The 24,945-nt window shown below is 48.6% G+C and overlaps 1 protein-coding gene across 2 annotated transcripts; it reads right to left on the bottom strand.

Moving 5' to 3' along the window:
• Positions 1 to 8,807: 8,807 nt before the first annotated feature.
• On the bottom strand, positions 8,808 to 23,178 carry pdpn (podoplanin; the record flags this gene model as incomplete). Of its 2 annotated transcripts, XM_083642469.1 has the most annotated exons (4): positions 22,795 to 23,178; positions 12,321 to 12,743; positions 11,647 to 11,755; positions 8,808 to 9,942 (listed from the first exon to the last, which is right to left on the bottom strand). In XM_083642469.1, the coding sequence occupies exons 1-4, from the start codon at positions 22,856 to 22,858 to the stop codon at positions 9,936 to 9,938; spliced, it is 603 nt and encodes a 200-aa protein (XP_083498595.1). In that variant the 5' UTR covers positions 22,859 to 23,178. The 2 variants fall into 2 exon arrangements, with proteins under 2 accessions (XP_083498595.1, XP_083498596.1); XM_083642470.1 differs by lacking the exon at positions 8,808 to 9,942 and having other exon boundaries at positions 11,643 to 11,755.
• Between the last annotated feature and the right edge of the window lie 1,767 nt (positions 23,179 to 24,945).

Below are 24,945 nucleotides of genomic sequence, written 5' to 3'. Positions count from 1 at the left end.
ATCTATCTATCTATCTATCAATCACAGCAGAACAGGGCTGGGAGCCACTATTTGACAGCATTAGATTCTCATTATAGTTGGTTTGGTGACTGGTTGCCTATGATCATCTTTATGTATAGCCCCACACAGCATTAAAAACAGAGTCCCTCTGGACATGTCCAAGGCTCCAGCATGTCTTTCAAAGACTGAGTCCCTCTGGACATGTCCAAGGCTCCAGCATGTCTTTCAAAGACTGAGTCCCTCTGGACATGTCCAAGGCTCCAGCATGTCTTTCAAAGACTGAGTCCCTCTGGACATGTCCAAGGCTCCAGCATGTCTTTCAAAGACTGAGTCCCTCTGGACATGTCCAAGGCTCCAGCATGTCTTTCAAAGACTGAGTCACTCTGGACATGTCCAAGGCTCCGGCATGTCTTTCAAAGTTGATGTGAACTGCAGCTGTGGGATTATGATGAGCTGTTCACGTTTGGGTCCACTCGTCACACACATCCGTCAAATCATCGTATAAGCAGGTGCTAACCGCTAACCGCCTGAAAGCTATTTTACACAGATGGCTAAGCAGCCAGTCTGTCGTAGGAAAAAGCTCTGTCAGAGTTGTAAGCAATTCAGCAAATATGTGCCTTTATCATAACCAATTTACACTCTGTCTCATGCTTTGATCAATATAGTTAGCCTATTTTATAGATCATTTTATTTGGAGGCATGGTTAATCATGTCACCATATATCAGGCCTGCACAGTGCAGAGTGGATAGGATCTGAAACTCCTTCCTTCCTTCCTAGCTTGCTGAGTTCAGCTACAGTGATCATGTATGTCAAATGTTGCTACCACATGCCAAGTACGTATACGCTTGGCCTAGTTTGTGACTTCTGAGTAATAAGCTAGTAAGGCGAGAAACATCTTTGGCCCCCGGGTCAAATTGGAGACTTGATTCACGGCCAAATTTAAGGTCAACGTGCAACAACGCCTCGACTAGATTAGCTGTGTGAACGACCCGTTGTGTTATGCGGGCGTCAGGCCCGCTCCAACCCATTACGCAGAGTACGCAGACTGCGTAGGGCATCACGTGACTGAGGGCACCAAAAAAAAACTGGTGCCCTCAGTCAGGCCACTCACTGAACAGCAGGCCAGGCGCCGCCTACTGGTTTACTAGTGGTTTTATTACTTTATTCAGGGTGCATCTCATTGTAAAATTGGACTCGGCCCAAATTGGGCTTCAAACGGCCCAAATTGGGCTTCAAGCGGCCCAAATCTGGCTTCAACCGGCCCAAATCTGGCTTCAACTGGCCCAAATCTGGCTTCAACTGGCCCAAATCGGGCTTCAGACGGTCCAAATCTGGCTTCAAACAGCCCAAATTGGGCTTCAAACAGCCCAAATTTTTCGCCGCCGCCCTTCGGACGCCGGCACGCACGTCGGCCTGTATCGGCCTGGCCTGCTTGGTATCTAATGCCCGGCCTGAATTATGATCCCAGTCCGCCCCTGCTTGCATGTACAGTTTAACAATCACTTGTTTGCTGACATGTACAGTAATTCTAACAATTGTTTGTTTCCCACATGTAATGAAATGTGAGATACACTAGTATCGTTCATAATTAATGATTTTGCAGTCTTTCGTTTGACAGTTATTGAAAGTTTTACGGGGGGGGGGGGGGGGGGGGGCACCACAGAACAATTACGCTTAGGGCACCCAAATGGCCAGGATCGGCCCTGGCGGGCGTTCATCTCTCCAGACAGACTTCTTTTAACCGATGGGTTTTGGCAGATTGTGTGGGCGGCCAGGAACTGGCAACAAGGTCGAGAGGAGGCTCATAGTAGTAGAGCATCGAGGTCCAATGGCTGAATGTGCTGAACCTATAATAAGGCCTTAGCTATCAGGGATGGGACACTATGCTTACCTCATGAGACGATTCGATACGTGATATGGAGTTTGATTCGATACAACCATGATACAATATAATAATTCATACAATTTCAATGACTATAATGAATTTGGATATACTGTATATCATCCCATCCTCAATATAGCTACATGTGTTGTTCTCTACAGTGGGGGGCGAGACCCTACTGAGAATAGACCTACATTAATTAATGGTTAGTTAATGCTTAATAATGCATACTAAGCATTAACTAACCCTTAGTTAATGCTTATTATAGGCTTATATCTAACCATAACCAGTAAATAAGCCTAAACTATTAAATAGTGGAAGAAATAATACCTAGTTTTTTTCCAACATTGTATTTATTGTTTTCAATTAACACATTTAAATATCCATAGAAATTACAATACAAACATCCCATACATATCCCACCTCCCTCCCCTCCCCACAATAGCACAACAGAAAAACAAACACAAACAAACAAACAAACACAACAAAACAAAGAAACACACCGACATACAGACCATGATTCTACTGGGGATTGACTAATTTAACTTACATTTTTTCAGTTACATCTTGACTCATGTACAGGTATATAGAGTGGAATATAGAGAGCAAATGGAATAAAGAAATAAAGAAATACAGAGGAAAACAAAAACAGTCATCATTCAAACAGTCCCAGGCGCTTCCATCATGTCGGCCACATCTGTCCTCTCTAGATAACAAATGAAAGGGCCCCAAATGCTGTCAAATACTTCCTGTTTACCCTTGATGGCATATGTGATTTTTTCTAAGGGCAGAGTTGTTGTTAACTCCGAAATCCATCTCCCGATACCCGGGCTACCAACCTGTTTCCATGTTACGGCAATAACTCTTTTGGCCAAAAGTAAACCTATGTCTAAAAACCTTTTCTGTCTCCTTCTGATGTTAAAATTAAATGGGTATAATCCTAAAATAAAGAGCTTTGGATCTAAAGGTATTTGTATGGATAATATGTCCTGGATACACTTTCTTACTGCGTCCCAAAATGTTAAATAATACCTAGTTAACATGAACACCATTAGTAAATGACTAGGCACATTAATTAAGGGTCAGTGCACCTTATTGTAAAATGTAACCAGAACCACTTGCAAAACAAACAGGAAACTGAGCTATTGTGAGGGCAATCATCAAACTGAGGCGAGGGGAGCGCGGGCCGGACTGCGTCCATCACAGAGTATCCTGTGGCAGGCAGCAGGCACCGTGTTGTCACAATGATTCTCTATTCAACATGGACCGTATAGGAGGAGAGACAGAAGGAGGGGGAGGGGAGGGAGAGGTGGTCCGTATAGGACGAGAGATGGAAGGAGGGAGAGGTGGTCCACAACGTGTCTGTGTATCAGGGCCCATCAATGAACAGAGCTTTGGGTGTGGAACAATAGGGGGTCTCTTACAGAAGACGGGTGTCACACACAGCGCAGCGCAGCTCGCATGTTCCCAGATACGGGACACACAAAGGCCGGTCTCTCATGAGCCGGCGTGTCATGTCACATGGGACGGACATTTTATTGCTATATGTCGTGGGACAGCAGATGTGCAGGAAAGAACATGCAAATGCAAACGCATCGAAACACAACCCACACACTGTAGCCCACTTTATCTTCACGGACGGACACACACACGCACACACACACACACACACACACACACACACACACACACACACACACACACACACACACACACGTACGTACACACCACCACACCCATAGCTACAATCCCCCAAAGACCAATAAACACACATGTGGCCACTATAGGATCACTACCCCTTTTCCACACACACACATTTAGAGATGCACCCTGACCCCTTAAAGTAACACGCCATATGCACAGATACTGTACACACACTCTGGCATACCACACACACACACACACACACACACACACACACGCACACACATGCACACACACACACACACACACACACACACGTACACACATGTACTGTACTGTACACACACACACACACACACACACACAAACAGGCCCTCTCTTCTTTCACTGTCTCCCCCTCTCTCTTGCGTAAGTGAATGCACACACACTTACACACACACACACACACCATGCTCGCTCCCTGTCACCCAACCTTGCGCCCCCTTCCCTCACCCCTCTGTCCCCCACCCCCCCCCCCCCCCACCCCCCGCTGCACCCACTTCAGCAGCCACCCGCGGGCCCAGCTGTCTGCAGCACTCAAATACCCCGGGCTGACATTTTCCTTATGACATCACAATCCCATGCACTTTACAGGGCAGACATGTGCCCTGTACATGTGGCCCCGCACGCACGCACGCGCACACACGCGCACACACACACACACACACACACACACGCACGCACGCATGCACGCACACGCACGCACACACACACACACACGCGCACACATGCACGCACATACACACACACACACACACACACACACACACACACACACACCAACACACCCATCATTTACTACAGGCTGGCACACATGCCAACTCCTTGAGAAGAATAACCACAGGCAGCACACATGTAGGAAGAAGCACACATGTAGGAAGAAGCCTGCATTCTTTACATCGCCGCCCTGCTGGGAGGCTGACATACGTGCAAATATGTGCTCCACTTACAACTCGAATGAACTTGATTCACAATTGCCGTCTGATTCCTTCGTATACAGAAGTGAGTCTGTATTAGTGATCAAAATATCAACATGTCAAGTTGTCCTGTAGATTCAGATACTGGCCTTGTTTCTCTTTGGATTCATTGAATTGAAGGATTTTTGTTGCTGGCAGATTGGCTAACTGGGCTTTCAGTAGAGGGATGATGACAGTTGTGTTTTACACGTATGAAATGTTTGCTTGCATTGGTAATGTTTGTCAAAACGAAACTAAACAGTAACGTGTTTCATAAAACCTTAAATAGCCAAATAAAATGAGGGTTGACATCTTTAATGTTTTTGTCAACCTTCCACACTGACGAACACGTTCAGAATTTCATGACCCGTTTGAATTTGTTCGCTGCCAAAGTGCTTTCTGAATGGAAAAGAAAAGACTGACTGAGCACAGTTTGACAACGAGCCAAAATGGCTCACAGGCCAGACAGAGTTATCTGCCAAAACCAAATTTTACCAGAGTTCGGCTGGTGGATGGTATTCATTTCAAGCTGTGCTTTTAGAAATCCAGTTATGTCAATTATAGCATGTGGCTCAACGCCTATTCCTCTATTGTTGTACAATCTGTGCTTTCTTACCATTGCAGGGATTACTATTAATATAGGGGATTATATGCTAAGTAAGCGCTAACAGCTTTGCTACAAATAAAAATGATGACCAACTCAGACCACAGGTTTCATCAGTGTGGAATATCCCACAAACAGACTATATGTGACCAGGCTATAAGTGACCCAGCATTTCTGATTGCTGCTGAACAAGCAAAAAAATAAAATAAGGACATTATTCTAATGATTAAGCAGAAATATCCTGGTCTGGCAGGATTTTGAAGGGAAATGTATCGCCGTCTCCATCTGTCTGCTGGAGCTGAGACGTTTCTTGTGCTGCTTGCGCTGTGTGTGTGTGTGTGTGTGTGTGTGTGTGTGTGTGTGTGTGCTGTGTGTGTGTGTGTGTTTCTCGTGCTGCTGTGCCTTCAGTCTTCAGTCACCTCTAGACGAGCGCAGGAAAGAGGAAGGCAACTTTTGAAAAAAATGGCTGAATGCCAAATAAACCCAGTCACACGAGGATTTATTTCTCATGTACAAACACAGGCACACACACACACACACACACACACACACACACACACACACACACCGTGTGTATACTCACAGATCGCTGTGTGCACACATGTAGCCTACACACATAAATACAGTGGCGATTCTAGAGTCTGTAGGGGCCGTAGGCAAAAATTCCCTGGGGGCCCCTCCATCCTCATCACCATCATTTTATTAATAACCTGACACTAACGAAAAATACATCAATATTATCATTGGAATTCCTCAAGTTCCTAGGACATATTTTATTAGCCTATTCATAACTTTCATACATTACATAGTACTTTTTTGTCCACCGGCCAAATGTACCAGCCACTCAATGGATTAGCATTGTTTGTTTTTGGCTGGTGGCGAGTGAATCAAATCTACCTACCAGCCACTTGCAGATTTATATTTTATTACCAGCATTTGGCTGGTGAGTCGTGACTGGTGCTAATTGTGTGCCCTGCTTTCATAGCAATTAATAGCTTAACTATTAGCTTAGCCAAGTTAACTAACTAACAAAACAAAAACAAAAGTGACACCCTTGCTAGCTGAATTTATTCAAGTAGCCTATCTCCCCATAGGCTATACTAAAATAACAGCATTCAGTTATCTGCCTAATCAATATCTGCTCCACTTGTTTTTTCCCCACATCCTCTTTTTTCTCTTTCGTTTTGACTTCCAGATAAATTCATTTACTTCATTCACTTTAATTTCAAGAGAATACGTGAATCATACAAGTTTGATGGGAATGAGTCACATAGGCCTACTTGACTTGAATTGAAAGTGAGAGTGAATTCACGTCATTCAAAATTTTCCAGGCCAGGGGATGACATGGAGCCCCTTTAGGGAGGTTTCAATGCCATTGCAAATTTTCCATTGGTTCTTTAATGGATAGGGGTTGGTAGTCACTGCTGTGGAGTAAATCTTGTCAGGCCTCAGCGGGCCCTAACGGACTGGGGCCCCAAGCAGTTGCCTGCCTTGCCTGTTCACAAGCTGCCCCTCTGCACACATACACACAATCAAATGAAAACACACACATTTGGACCACACAATCATATGCAAACCTGCTGACATATGAGCTCATATTGATTCATATTGATGTAAGTCGTTATGTGATTGTGATAATTGCGTGATGCAGGAATTGTACCGTACATACGTGTGTCTATGTGTGTGTGGGCATGCTTTCAAGTGTGGGTTGCTGCGCGCGCGTGTGTGTGTGTGTGTATGGGTGGAACCGTGTGGCATGAAGCTAATAGCTGACTGGGGCTCTCTCTCTTGTGTATCATGTGACAGGCTGCCACGGTGTGTCTTAATAGCTGCTTCTGTCCAATATGCATCACCACAGAGAGAAACTTGTCTTCTCAGACGTGCTGTTGGAGCACGACAGTCATGATAGTTTCAGCATGTGTTCAGCTGCATACTATAGGCTTAGGCTTAGCCATTTGGGTGTGCGTGTGACTATACATTTGTGTGTGTGTGTGTGTGTGTGTGTGTGTGTGTGTGTGTGTGTGTGTGTGTGTGTGTGTGTGTGCGTGTGCGTGTGCGTGTGTGTGTGTGTGTGTGTGTGTGTGTGTGTGCATGATCGAGGATGAGGTCCACACTGCTGGGCCCACCCAGGAAGTGACTCCACCCTATAGCGATGTGCAGAAATTCCCCTATGCTGAAGGAGAGAGAGAGAGAGGGAGAGAGAGAGAGAGAGGGAAGTGCTGGCTATAGCAGCTTCACAGCCACGGCCCATAGCCTCTCCATCTGCCCCTCTCAAAAGCCTCCATTGTTCGCAGCAGCAGTCTGAAGTGAGCGCGCGAGCTAAAGAGGCTATGAAGCCTGCCGGTGGGGGGCGGGGCTGAGGTGGTGGGCGTTGGGCCGCTGCCTAAAACCACATGGAGGAGAGGGAGCCAGACACAGAGCATCTCTGTGCGACTCACAGCCTACTGTTGGAGCCTTGCCTCCGCTTAACAGCGCCGTATGAAAAAACACTCCACAACATGACATAAAAAACACACCTAACTGTCACAGGGCTCAACCGACTCAACGGTTCCAGGGGCCATATGCTCCTCCATATTTGGCCGGTGTGTTTGGCTCCGTTGCCCGAAGAGGGGTGTTTATTTGAAAAGATTGGGGCATTACTTGAATGGGCCAATCAGAGTGGGCAGCTGGATGCTGCCCCTGTGGAAGCTCGGTAATGATGCATGATGATGGCAGTTTCACTTGGGAAAGGAGAAAATAAGTGTCATGAGGAGGATTTCTTTCACTGTGGAGGTTGAAGACGCTGCTGCTCAAGAATGTGTTGACTTTTTCGGTAGCGCCATGGAAACTAATCTAATTGATAGGCAATGGCGAGGACAATAAACCCATATGCAACAAATCTTTACAGACACATTTTTCGAGCAGAAAGAAAACGTCAGTGAAATATTTTGTGGAGTGTTTTCACTTTTTTTTTATTGAAACAGTATGAACAAAAACACTGCAATTAAATAAAAGGATCCAAACAAAACAGATGGCAAAAATTAAAGACCTAGAGAGCTGATAATATGTGGCAAAGCGGATGGGGGGGGGAACCAAACAAATGTCGTTGCAAACTTTTTGCAGTGTCTAAAGCCTATTCATTAACACATTACATCACTCATTCAGTGCACATATTAAACTGAGTTCAAAGCAAGCGGAGCTAAGCTGAGACTTAATTATTTGTACACCCATTAATGACCACATACAACAGCGAAAATAACAAATAAAACATATAATGTGGCATCGCTGCCTAACACTGTGTGCACTCAAAACTAAGTGCAACAAGCATGAAATGTCATCCTGTGCATGCTTTCTGGGGTTAGCTCAATTTTTAACGACTGTGTGGTTGTTTTGGTACTTTACCCCTAATAATAACCACCCAAGTACTATGAAGACATTGTCAAGACAATGCTAGCACTGTGCGAGCTAACAACCACCCGCCTGTGTACAAGCCTGTATTTATGGAACATGTTTTGGGAGAGAAGGTATATTTCAAACGCTGTTCTTTTTGGAATGGGTGGCGGTTAAAAAAAGTACAGTCAATTCACATTAATGCACTTCAAAAGTTAAAATCCTCCTAACTAGCTAGGGAATAGCAGAGACAGTGGCACAAACCCTTCTGCTAAATTTCACAGATATGTATTAGCTTGTTATATGTCAGTGTTAAAGCGGGCAGAATGTCACGTTACTCTTGCAAATGAGGGTGCCTTTTTTTTTTTTTCCTACGAGCCCCTCACTCGCCTTCAGAGCACATGAGTGTTATGTCAGAGCCACTTCTGCACACAGTGCTTCATACAGTTGGCGGACATATTGTTTTTTTTTTGTTTGTCTGGTGGTGAGGGACTCATTGTGAAGAAACGTTTTGATTGGTGCTCAGGGCTGATTTAAAAGCTTCGTCAGCCACGACAATAAGCCAAAAGACTGCCTGTGTTTGCTGTGTATTCCAGAACGCAAGCGGGTGCGACGGCAACATAACGAGAAACTCTTTAGCTGTATACTATGTAGTCACCTTTGCATGTTATATACAGAGAAACTCTTTAGCTGTATACTATGTAGTCCCTTTGCATGTTATATACATTGTATGGAATTCATAACATTCTCTCCAGCTTCCTGTCCCACTTCTGTTCTCTTTTCATTTATTTTGTACACTTTTTTTCCCAATTTTGAGGTCCTCTTCGCTCCAATGCAAATCTCAGTCACCGCATGAGAGAGAGAGAGTTTCCCTACCACAAGTCAGATAATCCCTTACTTCCCTCTCTTCTTCTCCTTTTTCTTCTTCTTTTGTTTTACCGAAAGGCATAAGAAAAGCCCTGAAACTCTTTGGGGACATCCTGTGGCCACCTTGTTGTGTTCTGTCCGTGGGTTGTCGGTGCGTTGTTGGGGGAAGACGGAGCCTTTTATATCAGCAGCTCCAGGGGGGTTGTGGGGGGAGGCGGGAGGGGGGTTCAGTTCAGTTGGAGGTAAGGGGGGTGGGCAGGTGGGGGGGTGAAGATGGTTGCACACACCCACCCCTCTTCTCCACCTCTCTCACATACAGTACATACAAATACACACACACGCACACGCACGCACGCTCGCACACACACACACACACACACACACACACACGCACACGCACACGCACACACACCTCCCTCCCCCTTGTTTTGGCAACAGTCCAGAGTCCCGGTTAGATTAGACCATAATGCTGGTAGCATGCTTGTTTAATGACAGGAAATGACATCACAGTTCAGTAGTTGAATTTCCAGAACTTTGGGCGGCCTCCCTGTTTCACGGGCTGCTGCTTCTTCTTCAAGGGCTGAGAGAGAGAGAAGAAGAGAGACTATATAAGAGACTTGGGACAGAGGCAGGTAGACATGAGGGGGTGGGGTGGGGGGAGAGAGAGAAGAAGAGAGACTAGAGACTTGGGACAGAGGCAGGTAGGCATGAGGGGGGGGGGAGAGAGCGAAGAAGAATCAGAGACTTGGGACAGAGGCAGGTAGACATGAGGGGGGGGGGCAGGGGGAGAGAGAGAAGAAGAGAGACTATATCAGAGACTTGGGACAGAGGCAGGTAGACATGAGGGGGGGGGGGCAGGGGGAGAGAGAGAAGAAGAGAGACTATATCAGAGACTTGGGACAGAGGCTGGTAGACATGGGGGGGGGGGGGCGGTGGGAGAGAGAAGAAGAGAGACTATATCAGAGACTTGGGACAGAGGCAGGTAGACACGAGGGGGGGGGGGGGAGCGAAGAAGAGAGACTATATCAGAGACTTGGAACAGAGGCAGGTAGACATGAGGGTCGAGGTGTCATCAGCTGTCAGTTGGTGGTGGTTGAAGAAGGGGAAATTAAAATAAAGAATCGAGTTATCCAGTTTTTGAAGGTTCAAACGATTCAAAGTTGAGTCATCGACAACAAAATGGGGCCTCAAAAAATAAGGTTTGCAGCTTTGATTAAAAGGTTAAACATTTAGATAAGGTCATTTAGATAAGATACGGCTAAGATAAGGGCTTCGTTAAAGCCAGGGTGCTGACAGGGAGTTGACAAGGTTAGTTTTCGGAAAATACATTTGACCATGGTTGAACTGAAAATGGTATGAGGTGGAATTAACCTTTTCAAAATGGATGACGGACAACAAAAAGAAAGACTCTTATTAGTTAGTTTTGGGTGGTGAAAATCACACAGAAGTGGAGGACTTTGGTGTTGTTGCTCCCTGTGGCTGTTGAGTCAGGTTTGGGTCAGATTGAGCTGATGAGGGTCAGGCCTCTCTGCTCGGTGACCACTCGTCACACGGACAGACACAGTCAATACACAAGGCTTCCCACTGATTTGAAGGCCTCATTTGAAGGCCAAACAGAGCCAGACTGAATGGACAATGACTGTTCCTCATACGGCCATGAGACCGTGTCAGTCAAAAGGAGCAACAACCACCAATCTCGTCGAGGGTTTATTGATTTCTTCTTTGCGACAGACGGCTGTTATATGCGTCTGAATTCAGAGCACGGGGGGTTAAAACCATTAGGTGGGTAAAAGAGTCAAATAGAGAAAATTACAGAAACCAAGCCGCTCTCTTTTTTCACCGGCTTTTTGGCTTTCTTGACGGGCCTGTGGAACAGAGAACGTTGCCCGTTAGCCAGACATGCAGCTCATCCAACAACAACATGACAGCGTGGTCAGAGCGAGGAGGAGGAGGAGGAGGGTGTGGCGCGTGGACGGGATCTCCATGACTCCAGCATGCTCAGACCAGTTAAGAGTGGAAATGCTCAGACCAGTTTGAGTCCGTCGGGCCGGAGAGTTCACCTTATCAACATTCTCCACAACAGCCATGACATCAGCGCCTGTGTTATTTCAGGTATTCCTGACTCCATATATAGAGGAGGTCAGTGGTGATGACGATGACTCACCGCACGATATTACACCACACTAGATCATGCTATTATACCACTTGCACGACATTACGTGTGTGTGTGTGTGTGTGTGTGTGTGTGTGTGTGTGTGTGTGTGTCCAGAGGGGAGATACTTACGAGTATTTGCCCATCCTCCTCACCACAGCGACCGCCACGGCGATCACGATGATCACTGCCACCAACGCGCCAATCACCACGCCCACGACCTGGCCAGAACTCAGGCCCTCTGCGGGACAGACACACGACAGTTGGTCCACAAGACTGACAACAAAAAGGCCAAAGATGATGATAATCGATAGATTTTTACAGAGCTGCATGCCTCAAAATGGCTTCATTGTTTTATTTGATATTGTCATCTTTTGATGTCAACTCTATTATAGGAACGACAAGGAGAATATGGGTGGTGCAAAGTTTTGTTTATCCCTGATCTGTTTTGCTAGAGACGTGTACACTTTGCTATAGCTGAAGACAAATATGCTGGCGAAGACCCTTTAGTTTCCCTTTAGGGACTAATCAATCAATCAATCAATCAATCAATCAATCAATCAATCAATCAATCAATCAATCTATCTATCTATCTGAGAAGATGGATGTGCTGAGAGAGAGAGAGAGAGAGAGAGAAGCCTATGAAACCTTTTCCTGCACAGCCAAACACAATTCATTTCCAGTTTAGATGCACAGAGCGTCAGCTACTCTGTCACATAATTTCAATCAATACAAATACGTTAATTCAAACTGATCTCTAATTAGCCTACACTGTCCCCCATCCCCCTCCCACACACTCCTCTCACCCTCTGCGCCGTCTTCAACGACCACCTCGTCACCAGTGTTTGTCTCCACGGCGCCCGTGTCCTCCGGTTGGGGCTCAACCTCCTCGGGCGCAGCCTCAGTCACCACCACCACCGGGGGAGCTTCCGTGGCGGCGGCAGCGGGTTCTTCCACGACCTCCGGTGGGGGTGCGGCGGTGGCCACGGCCGGGGCTTCGGTCTCCTCGGGGCTGGCCTGAGCGGCTGTTTCGGTGGCGGCGGGCGCCTCCTCCACCGCGGGGAGTTCTGTCACGACCTCGACTTCTTCAGGGAGAGCCTCGGGTTCGGCGGGAGGAGCCTCGGTGACCACGGCATCGTCCACTCTCAGGGCCTCCGTGGCCTCAGGGGCGGCTTCTGTCCCGGGGGCTGCAGTCGCAACATCCAGTTCTGCAGGGAGTTCTGTTGGGCCTAGGGGGGGGGCAAAGAGTAGAGAGCTTAGGGATGGATGGATGGATAGATAGATATACTGGATGGATAGACGCTACCAGCTGAAAGTTTATTTTGTACTATTTTCCACATCTCACTATTATAATAAGGCGAGGTCCCATGGCCCACGATCGCTCAACTGCCAGTTGAGCGGGCGAGGGCACGCATCGGCCAAGCTGTGTCTGTGAGCACTATATATATATATATATATATATATATATATATATATATATATATATATGAGCGCTGCCAGTTGAGCGGGCGAGCACGCGCAGTGTGCGAGGCTGCTAGAAAGGACAGTTTAGAATAATAGTAAAGACATCAAAACTATGAAAACACAGAAATGGAATCATGCAGTGACCACTATTTACAACTGACTGAGAAACAAATGTCATTGAAGCATAAGCCTTTAGATCAAAAATGGCTTCAAGATCATGAAATGTGTCAAAACATGTAGGTCTACATTCGCTCGCTGCCACTCGGCTGCTGCGTGGCCTTGCCTGCCCTATTGCCGCGCACGGGTGTGTGTGTGTCGCTCACTAAAATTCTATTGCGTCAGTCATGTCACAATGCTTGTGTGTGTGTGCCCCATGATGATATCGTGTGTGTGTGTGCCCCCCTATGACATCACTTATCAGACTTGTCACAATGCCTCCTTGTGTGTGTGTGTGTGTGTGTGTGTGTGTGTGTGTGTGTGCCCGTATGACATCACTTTTGACATCATCACTGATGACATCATCACTGATGACATCACTGATGACATCACATCATTAGCTAATTAAAAAATCCAGCTCCGTCAGGTCACCAGGTGTCCTTTACACACCCTGAAGTTTTCAGCCCGATTGCACCTAAAACGGCAGAGCTGTGGCCGGACACGAACACAGAACTTGAAACATCGCCCACATACTAAATTGTATATAGATGAATACTTATGTCACAGTATGGTGAAAAGTGCTATGTACTTAATATGCAAATTCCTGCCACTTGGTTGAGACTTAGGAACAGGAGGGAAAATGCAAATCGAGGCAGAAGGTCCACGTCGGAATGAGTGAGAAAAGGCAAATGTTCACTGAGCTCGTCTCTCCTCTCTGTCACACTCTGTCATTAGCCTGTTTGATCATGATGATGGCTGCCTTCATTTCCACTCCTTCTCTGACTGCACAGTCCTTCCATCATCTGATCCCATAGCTACCGTCCGTGACACCAGGGCCACCACACCCTGTGACTGAATCCACGTACATCTCGCCTCCACCCCTCCTCCGCCCGCTGCACCCCTCCATCCTGTCTGTCTGTTTGCACACTCGCATGCCACATCCTCTGCCTCATTTCCTGTGCAGGAGCCACGAAGGCCATGGAGCCGTGAGGAGGATGAGGAGAGCGCAGGAAGGCTTGTTAACCGCTCGGCTGTTAAGCACGTACATACCATGAAGGAGGGGGGGGGGGGGAGGGGACAACAACAATGCCTGTTTGTGTGAGAAACACCGCGACTCGCCGATCAGCAGTTTCACAAGACAATCTAAGGAAGAGTTCCTAAATCTTCTCTCGGGAGGTGGGAGTTTGTTGATAAGGTGGCCATGCCTACTAGAAAAACACCTTGAGGAATGTCAGCTTCTGGCAGCATCTCAGGCGGCTGCAACCATCACTTTTGCAGATGTTTTGGCCTTTATTGATCATCCCTGAGTGGTATCTTTGTTTGAATGATGTCTACTAGGGCTGCGACTAACGATTATTCTCATTAACGATTGATCTGTCCATTCATTTCTCGACTAATCGATTAGTCGTTTGGTCTATGAAAAACATTTCCATCACTTTTTCCCCAAAGCCCAAGATGACATCCTCAAATGCCTTCTTTTGTCCTGACCCAACGGTCCACAACCCAAAGATAATCCGTTTACTGTCACAGAAGACGGAAGAAACCAGAAAATATTCACATTTATGAAGCTGGAACAAGAGAATTTTTTAAATGTTCTTCTTAAAAATATAGTCTAAACGATTAATCGGTTTCTAAAAATAGTTGGCGACTAATTCTCTGACGATCAACTAATCGATCAATCGACTAATGTCTACATTGACAGGTTTTGTTTTGAGCTTACAGGAGACCGTCTGTACTCGCAGTGTACTCGCAGGCTTCCATTTTGTAATTCAGCAAACTCCATGAAGACATGTATTTATCCTGATGTCTTTCATCAAGGCTTGGACTGGCCTGGGTTGAACCTAATCATTTCCCGTCCAATAACCAAAGCGTCATCTCCCCAATGCTCGACATCCTCCTCACCACAACTAACAGGCTTTAGCCTGGACAGCGCCGCTTCCAAATTAAGGGAGGTAGATTTCAGTGTGCCACTAAAATTATGGTCTACGGTTAACTTTCCACTGACAAGACGTTGGCCTGAAATCTCTTCATCTCCCCGGGAAGAAAAAAAAACAGTCTTCTCTCTAGCCTTCAAATGCGCTGCTGCTCCCTCTAAAAACCTCCCCGCTCAATGCAGGCAGCAGCAGCAACCAGCGCTCGTCTAAACATAGCAGCTGACATCATGCTCTCTCTCCATCTCTCCCTTTTCTCCAATTGTTTCGAAATACTTGAAATAATAGAGAATACTTTACAGGGGTTAAAAATAACTCTGAATGGCCTTGATGACTCGTCGGACAACCAGCACGGCGGCCCGCTATTCCTAGCCGCGCACCGGCTAGCCTGTTCATTAGCAACGGTGTAAATATAACAAAGCATTTTGTTCCTGCTGCGGAAGAGGACCGAAGGAGGGTTTTGAACTGCGACTCTCAGCCTATTTGTTTGGAATGCCTGCGAGCGATGATAAAGCGCTCCGTGCTTCAGAGAGAATGGCCTTTACGCTATGTGTGTATCCAGCCCCCGTCCCCCATCCCCCATCCCCCACCCCACCCCCACTAACAATTGGTTCATTATGTGTCCAGCTCCTACAATTAGCTCTAAGTAGTATTTCCTTCCCACTGCGCTGACTATCCCCACTTTAATACAGCGCTATATCTGTACCTCTCTCTCTCTCTCTCTCTCTCTCTCAACGTCTTTGCATCCACCACACCTCTTTCTCTTCTCCTCTTTCCCTCCCTACATCCCTCTCCTCCTCCCCTCTCTCTCTCTCTCTCTTTCATCCACCTCTTCTTCCCTGTCTTCCTCTCTCTCTGACCCTGCCACTCCCTGAGGTTCGGCTTGTTGCTGCTGAAACCTACTGGAGAATGCTGTATCCCTGGCGAGAGAGAGAGAGAGAGAGAGAGAGGGAGAGAGACAGGAGGAGGAGAGAGAGAGGAGGGGAGAGAGAGAGAGAGAGAGAGAGAGAGAGAGGAGTGAGAGGAGGGGAGAGATTGGAAGAGAGAGATGAGGGGGGAGAGAGAGGAGGAGAGAGAGAGAGGAGGGAGAGAGAGAGAGAGGGGGGGGGGGAGAGGAGGAGAGAGAGAGAGAGAGAGGAGGGGAGCTCTGAGGGAACAGTATGTTTCTAAACTGAAAAGCCGGGCAGCAGCCCCCCGTCCCGACTCACTCTCTCTCCTCCGCCTGTCCTCCAGCCTGTCTCCCATTGGCTGTCTCATGTCTCCAGCCTGTCTCCCATTGGCTGTCCCATGTCTCCAGCCTGTCTCCCATTGGCTGTCCCATGTTAGATATGAAGGAGAGTTGGTATTAGGGCTGTGAATCTTCACTGGCCTCACGATTCGATTACGATTCATCTGTCAACGATTCGATTCGATTCGATTCCACGATGCATCTCAAAGTATCGCAGCTCCAAGTATCAAATCCTCAATTTTCTGTATTATTAATGCACATGGCTACTTTTTCCTCAATTAATACAAGCAGTCAGATAAATATCAAGTCCCTTTTTTTACTTAGAAAGTGCTTTAAAATCTGAATGTTAACAGAAATTTAAACATAAACGATTCAACGATTCATCTGTCAACGATTCGATTCGATTCACACCTCCGCATCTCGATGCATCGATTATACGATTAATTTTGACATCCCTAGTTGGTATGTATGTGTGTGTCATAATAATGTGACACTGTTAATCACAGAACAGCACCCCAGGAGGTCAGCTGCAGAACAGCACCCCAGGAGCTGGTAGGGATTGCTGCCATCACGGCGAGGGGCTTGAGTCTGGGTCAACCAGTTCAGACGGCTGCTTCCTGCTTTGTGGGTGGCTGGACCAATGGGCTCCTCACGTTCCTGATGATGAGCAGACGACTTCAGGGGAAACCTCAGGTCTCCACTAACCCACGCCAATGAGAAACCCCACTGGAATCAGGAGGAAGCGGCGCCCAGGTTCCTCTGAGGCACGTCTACGTAACTGCGGCGCTGTCCGCGCGGCGTCGCTCCAAATTTGAGGTGGTGCGCTCAGGTCCTTTTGACCGCCATTATGTCATCTTGACCACACACACTCCGTGGCGTCCAACTCCATGTGAAGCACAAGCCAGACCTAAACCATCGCGCCAATCACTGTGGGTTAGCAAGTGCGTGTGCGCCTGCAAGTACATGATTCATGTGTTTATCTCAGCTACACTGACTAGGCATTCAAAATCTGTCTTGGTATAATACTTATAAGTTTAATAGTCATAAGAATAAACCTGAACAGTGTCGCACAAACAAAGTTGCAAAGTGCTTTACCAACAATCAAACAATTATAACAAAAGAAATAAAGGATATTAAGACAAAGCAAAGAAAAGCCAGATGTGGATTAAAAAAAAATACAACTCATTATAAACGACATTATGAACCCTGTTTGTAAAAAAAATATGTGTTTTGAGAAGTGATTGAAAGGATTACAGTGACGGGCTCCAAACCTTCCCTCAAATAAGCTCCTTGGGAGAGACGAGGGACGAAGGGAGGGAGCGAGGTGGACTGGACGAAGGGAGGGAGCGAGGTGGACTGGACGAAGGGAGGGAGCGAGGTGGACTGGATGAAGGGAGGGAGCGAGGTGGACTGGACGAAGGGAGGGAGCGAGGTGGACTGGATGAAGGGAGGGAGCGAGGTGGACTGGATGAAGGGAGGGAGCGAGGTGGACTGGACGAAGGGAGGGAGCGAGGTGGACTGGATGAAGGGAGGGAGCGAGGTGGACTGGATGAAGGGAGGGAGCGAGGTGGACTGGTGAAGGGAGGGAGCGAGGTGGACTGGACGAAGGGAGGGAGCGAGGTGGACTGGTGAGGTGGACTGGTGAAGGGAGGGAGCGAGGTGGACTGGACAAAGGGAGGGAGCGAGGTGGACTGGACGAAGGGAGGGAGCGAGGTGGACTGGTGAAGGCAGAGGCCAGGGACAGAGTGAAAGAGGGAGAGAGAGAGAAGGACAGAGTGAGAGAGGGAGAGAGAGAGAGGGACAGAGTGAGAGAGGGAGAGAGAGAGAGGGACAGAGTGAGAGAGGGAGAGAGAGGGAAGGACAGAGTGAGAGAGAGAGGGACAGAGTGAGAGAGGGAGAGAGAGAGGGACAGAGTGAGAGAGGGAGAGAGAGAGAAGGACAGAGTGAGAGAGAGAGGGACAGAGTGAGAGAGGGAGAGTGAGAGAAGGACAGAGTGAGAGAGGGAGAGTGAGAGAAGGACAGAGTGAGAGAGGGAGAGAGAGAAGGACAGAGTGAGAGAGGGAGAGAGAGAGAAGGACAGAGTGAGAGAGGGAGAGTGAGAGAAGGACAGAGTGAGAGAGGGAGAGAGAGAGAAGGACAGAGTGAGAGAGGGAGAGAGAGAGGACAGAGTGAGAGAGGGAGAGAGAGAGAAGGACAGAGTGAGAGAGGGAGAGAGAAGGACAGAGTGAGAGAGAGAGAGTGAGAGAGAGAGGGACAGAAAGATATACAGTGTGAGAAAGACAGGGAGGGAGTAGTGGGAGGATACATAAATCACTATCACAATCAGCTGTCACTGAGGCTCCCCATTTGTGTGTGTGTGTGTGTGTGTATATATGGTGTGTGGGTGTGTGTGTGTGTGTGTGTGTGTGTGTGTGTGTGTGTATATGGTGTGTGTCTATGTGTGCAATGTGCATATATACACACACGGTGAGTGTGAGTGTTACGAATTTGCTGTCGGGCGCAGAAGGGGAGAGGGCCCGTCCAGACAGTGGGAGTGGGAGTGCGTCCGCCCGAGCCCAAGAATGTTTTCTCGGGCACTGGAGGGGGGGGGGGGCGGGTGGGCGTGGGGGGATGGGAGGGAAGCGCGAGAGATATAAGTTAGAAGGCTGGGGGGGAGGGGGAGGGGCTGGGGCTGGGGCGAGGGAGAGAAGCACGAAAAGGAGAGATAGGGCGCCGCGCCCCGTCTCGCCACACCGGGCCGTGCCGGCCTCCCTCGCTCACCCGCAGCAGTCTGAGTCTGAGGAGCTCCGGCTCGAGCAGAGAGACAGGGACACACAGCGTTCTCCATCTGGACTCCATCGCTGGAGGCAGACGTTGGCACCGGGCCTATAGATCAAACAACAGATCAAGTGGATCTTTACATCTGGGACAAAGGGGATACAGCGGGGGCGCCGGCTCACCGATTCATTCCTGAAACGTCATGAATCAGAGCGGGAATGACAGGAAAATGTGATCCACCGATGGAGAAAAGGACAAAATAAACAGAACTTTCCCTCACGCTTCAGCTTTCCTCCTCAAATTAAACTCCCCCCCAGATAAAGCAACACCCCAGGTCTCGAGCCATCTATCAAGCAGACCTCTTAATGTACTTCTAATCTTACGAACCTTCAAATCCACCTCCCACATCATAAAACACCCTCCCATGTTGTGTAAGTGTTCCTTACTCAGCGTCTCTCCCCCGCGCTGGCTTTTTTCCCTGCTTTCTCTTGCGCCATGTCTCACCCCGCAGGCCTACGTAGGTGCTACAGCCATGTCTCACCCCGCAGGCCTACGTAGCTGCTACAGCCATGTCTCACCCCGCAGGCCTACGTAGGTTCTACAGCCATGTCTCACCCCACAGGCCTACGTAGGTTCTACAGCCATGTCTCACCCCGCAGTCCTACGTAGGTTCTACAGCCATGTCTCACACCGCAGGCCTACGTACTGTAGGTGCTTCAGCCATGTCTCACCCCGCAGGCCTACGTAGGTGCTACAGCCATGTCTCACCCCCCCCCGCAGGCCTACGTAGGTGCTTCAGCCATGTCTCACCCCCCCCCGCAGGCCTACGTAGGTGCTACAGCCATGTCTCACCCCCCCCGCAGGCCTACGTAGGTGCTACAGCCATGTCTCACCCCGCAGGCCTACGTAGGTGCTACAGCCACGTCTCACCCCGCAGGCCTACGTAGGTGCTACAGCCACGTCTCACCCCGCAGGCCTACGTAGGTGCTACAGCCACGTCTCACCCCGCAGGCCTACGTAGGTGCTACAGCCATGTCTCTCACCCCGCAGGCCTACGTAGGTGCTACAGCCATGTCTCTCACCCCGCAGGCCTACGTAGGTGCTACAGCCACGTCTCACCCCGCAGGCCTACGTAGGTGCTACAGCCATGTCTCACCCCGCAGGCCTACGTAGGTGCTACAGACGTGTCTCACCCCGCAGGCCTACATAGGTGCTACAGTCATATCTCACCCCGCAGGCCTACGTAGGTGCTACAGACGTGAGACATTCGTGTCGGCGCTGACAGAGGAGACGGCCATGTTGCCCGACTGCCACTCTCATGTCACAGAGAGAGAGAGACTGAATTAGGCTCTTGTCAAGTCCACCAAAAAAAAACCTACTACAGCCCAGTCTCTTCTGGACTGGGTCTACTCTACACACACACACACACACACACACACACACACACTAACAGACACACACACACACACACACACACGACTCCCAGCTAAAATGGCCTCCGCCTCCTCCTCCCCATAAACAGATGTTTCTTTCTCCTCACGGAAATTTTTTGGAAGTATGACTGAGCGTTTTTTTGTTTCCAAAGTGAGACTGGGCTGACGTGAGAAGCGCTTGTTTCGTCTTACCGGCAGGAGAGGCTCTTGGCGGCATGTGTCTCATATTTGGAGTATGAGCGCAACATTTGAGTCATTTTTACAAGTGGGCACGGACAGAGGGCAGTGACCTCTCTCCTCAGCGGCCAGATGTGCCGGGGATGTTAACGAGCCGGAGAGGCAGACAAAACTCGTTAAGGCGGGGGGTGGGGGTGGGGTGGGGGGGGAGGGGGTTGTGGGGGGAGGGGTTTTGCTAGTTAAGTGGGCAGGGGTGAGGGAGTCAAACAGCTGAGGAAGGGCCTCTGTTTTATATCCTTTGTTTACCCCCGAGAGCGCAGAGTTATGTCTCTTTTTGAGAGTTTGAAGATTTGCATTTGTTATTTTCTGAGCAAACCTCCATGGAGATGTGCCGGGCACGTCGTCTCACACCCGTAAAGGTTGCCGTTTAAAAATAGACCCAGCCCCCCTATCAACGGCCCCCACCCCTCCCCTCTCCCCCCCCTCCCCTCTCTCCACCAACCCTGTCCCCACCGGGTCTACTCTGCACTCATCAAGCTGGACAGGGGGGAGGAGAGGAGGGGGGGAGAGAGGAGGGGGGGAGGAGAGGAGGGGGGGAGGAGAGGAGGGGGGGAGGAGAGGAGGGGGCCGAGGGGCGGTAGAGTGGTAAATGATAGGGAGGGGGGGGGGGGGGGGGAGAAGAGGGAACAGGAGAGGGGGGAGTTGTTAGGTGGTAAAGCTTTATACCCCGCCAAAGATGGCTAAACGGGGAAGGGTGGGTGCGCCACGCGGTCTAACAACATGCGGGTAAAGGAGGGTGGGGCACCGTCTTTAAACTCCTCACGTACCGGGTGTTCTCTCTCTCTCCCTCTCTCTCTCTCTCTCTCTCATCCATATGACCCCCTTAAATATAGAGCTTCTCTCTATTAATACTCACACGCAAACCAGCCCTGCCCTGCCTGCAGCGCCCTCCAGCTTCAGCCCCGCCACACCACACCCCCCCGTCCCCCCCCCTGTCCCAGGGCGTTCTGCTCCCCCTGTGCAGAGAGCAGGAGGGAGGCAGAGACCAGGAGGGAGACAGACAGAAAGTAAGAAGAGAAACATGGAGGGCACAAGACAGGAGAGATATGAAGAGAGAGAGAGAGAGAGAGAGAGAGACTCAGGGGTAAAGTGAGAGGGAGCAGGGGCTAAGCTTTAGGATAAATGTGTACAGTCGGTGTGTGTTACAGTTCACACCCCCCCCCCCCCCCCTCCCCCGTGTGTGTGTGTGTGTGTGTGTGTGTGTGAGCAGTGTTTTGGGAGCCTTCCAGAGGATATTCCTTCTTTCTCCTCTAGTTGCCGGTGCCAAGAATGTACGTGCACGAGGCGGCGGACAGCTCCGGCTATTACATCACAATCTCCCCCTCGTGTCTCCAAATCAAACTTTTCCTCTCGTCCCGCGCGGCTCGCGGAGCACAGCGACAGAGTGAAAGAGAGAGAGAGAGAGTCGAGGCAGAGGGAGAGAGAGAGAGAGCGAGAGAGGCAGAGAGGGAGGGAGAGAGAGAGAGAGAGAGGGGAGAGAGAGAGAGGCAGAGGGAGAGAGAGAGAGAGAGAGGGAGAGAGAGAGAGAGAGAGAGGGAGAGAGAGAGAGAGAGGGGGGGAGAGAGAGAGAGAGAGAGAGAGAGGCAGAGAGGGAGACAGAGAGAGAGAGGGAGGAAGGGTAAACTGTTAAAATCGACACAGACTATCCACTGGAGTCCCCCCCCCTCTTTGTTAAATTAACACCTTCACCCAAAGTTGTGTTTTTCCATCAGGGCGCTGCCAGAAGAGATTCTCAGCTATAAGGTGGAACAAATGGAATACAGCCAGCAGTTGTTAGCAGAAGCTATCATCACAGATGAATTAAAAAGCAATAAAAAAAAATTAAAATAAGAAAATGAACATTATTTTTTGAAGAAATCAAAATGATCAAGTGAATGTGTTGACAAATTCATAAGAAATCTATTTCCCCCATCTGAAACCGACCTCCAGAGTGTTAAAGTGAACATGGTGTCAGCCCAGACAAAGAGGGTGTTAAGAGCGAAGTGGGCGGATGGAGACAGAGAGGGGACACGGTGTGCTAACAGGGGGGACAGACGGGGGACAGCGAGGGACGGGAGACGGCTGGCTGACTTACTTGCATGTGTGAAGGAGCAGAACGGGCCGACCAGGGCCAACAGGAGCAGCAGCTGAAATCTCATTGTGGTGATAACTTAAGTCGTCTCCTCCGGTTCGCAGCGTCGTTAGAGACCCCCTCAGGGCAAAGAGCAGGACACCAGAGACCCTCGCACACGCGCCGCACACACGCACACACACCGGCCTCTCCTCTCCGGAGGGGACGGCTGAGAGACCGAGAATAAAGAGGGTCAAGAATTTAAAAAAAAACACGTCTTCAGAGAAGTCTGGAAGGAGAAGAGTTGAGGTCCGAGGTCCTTCTGTCACTTGTGGCTGTTTTGGAGTTGAAGACAAAGCAGTTGGTCGTTGGGTCTTGTTTGCTCGTTCTCCGGAGCTGAAGGAGGAACACGAGCAGTGTGGAAGGATGTTGAGAGGAGAGGAGAGAAGAGGCTCTGGTCACTTTGAGGAAGTGGAGAGAGAGGGACTGGCACACAGGAGAGAGAGAGAGAGAGAGAGAGAGAGAGAGAGAGAGAGAGAGAGAGAGAGAGAGACTGAGCTGCAAGTGGAGGAGGGGTGCTGGTACTGGTGGTGGGCTGGGCAGCTGGGGGAGCATGGGGCAGGTTGGAGGGGAGGGGAGGGAGGGTATAGCGTTGGTAAGGTGGTTGCAGTCCTGCCTCCTCTGCTCTCGAACGGACCAGTCCCGTGGAACACAGCCAGAACCTCCTGTTTGCAAACCCTGCGATATCAGCAGCACACACACACACACACACACACATAAACACACACAAACACAAACACAGTACAACAGATACACAAGAGCAGCACCTGGATTGGCCTGAATTGAACATGGCCAGTTTACACAGTTATAGCTGCTTGAAACAATAAGCTGTTAAAAGACGTGACTGAATGAATGGGGGAAAGGCGATGTAAAACAGTGCCCCGCGAGCCGTCTGAAATAGCACTAAATCACAGACAGTAAAAGAGCCAAACAAAGTGAGCGGAGTAAGAAGCATGCAGCGATACAACCGCCACCAGATGTTCCTCATCGCACGCTTCAACAGGTTAACACTATTGAATCACTCTGGAGCTAATGATGAACGCAAAAACAAACCAGACTTCTAACAATAGCTGTATGACTGAACGGAGCATCCATGACTTCACCACCGCCCACCCCGTGCCTCTGTAATGATCTTTGAACACATTGATCTCGGTGCTTCTGTGGAGAGAAATGTCTGCTACACACACGTGAGGCTGACAGACGGTAGCGAGAGAGTGCGCTTTTAAAAAAGAGGCTTCCCCCATGAAAAGGAGCTGTAAATACAGTTAGAACATTGTGTGACTTTCACACGGCCGGGCACGGTGGTCTGTGCGGGAGGGAGGGCAAACAAACTGTTGCTCGGCACTAGGCTGACACCTGTTGGACAACAAGCTATGAGGGTCAAACAGTGCGGGGCCAGGACAGGATTATATAGTATATATACCATAGGTTGGTTGGGCTAGATTTGGGCACAGTTATTAAAAAGGTATTAGCAGCATCCTTTTTGTCACTTTTTTTTTTTTAACAAGCATGCCACCAACTGATGAAATAAGGACAGCAGATGCAAGTTTAGCGCAGTAAAAATGGTCAATGACATTTTAATAAACACTGAAACATATTTTAACTGTTGAACCGCGGTACACAGATTATTTATGACACACAAAACGCCAATGCATTTTTTTTTCATGACTTATTTACAATATACTGAAGGTATATATGTACATAATGGTGTCTCTTGAGGGACAAATAACAAAATACTTTCTCTCCATTTGCACTTTTTTTTTTACCAGTCTTTGTTTTTCAAGGGCACGTGGAGGAATACATACGGTTATTTACAAGGACAACACACAAACATACAAGATACAGTATATATATATGCTGGTCACCCTAATACAGCATTTAATGGCGATAATAATGGTCTTTTAATTTTTTCTTGAATGAAATCTCGACCATTCTAACCATTGAGAGTCCCATATTTCACGGTGTACCCATTAAATACAAACATTTTTATTTGTTTCATATGGATTTTTTTTTGTTTGAATGACGGAGCAGTATGCTATGCTAAAGGAAATCTGAGAAGACTATACACACACTTGTACACACAAAGACAAAATAAAAGATCACAGTGGAAAAAAA

This window comes from Poromitra crassiceps (genome assembly GCF_964638095.1).
Source record: "Poromitra crassiceps genome assembly, chromosome: 8".
Classification (NCBI taxonomy): Eukaryota; Metazoa; Chordata; class Actinopteri; order Beryciformes; family Melamphaidae; genus Poromitra; species Poromitra crassiceps.
The sequence above is the reverse complement of the archived record's forward strand: the minus strand, read 5'-3'. Positions and strand labels throughout refer to the sequence as shown.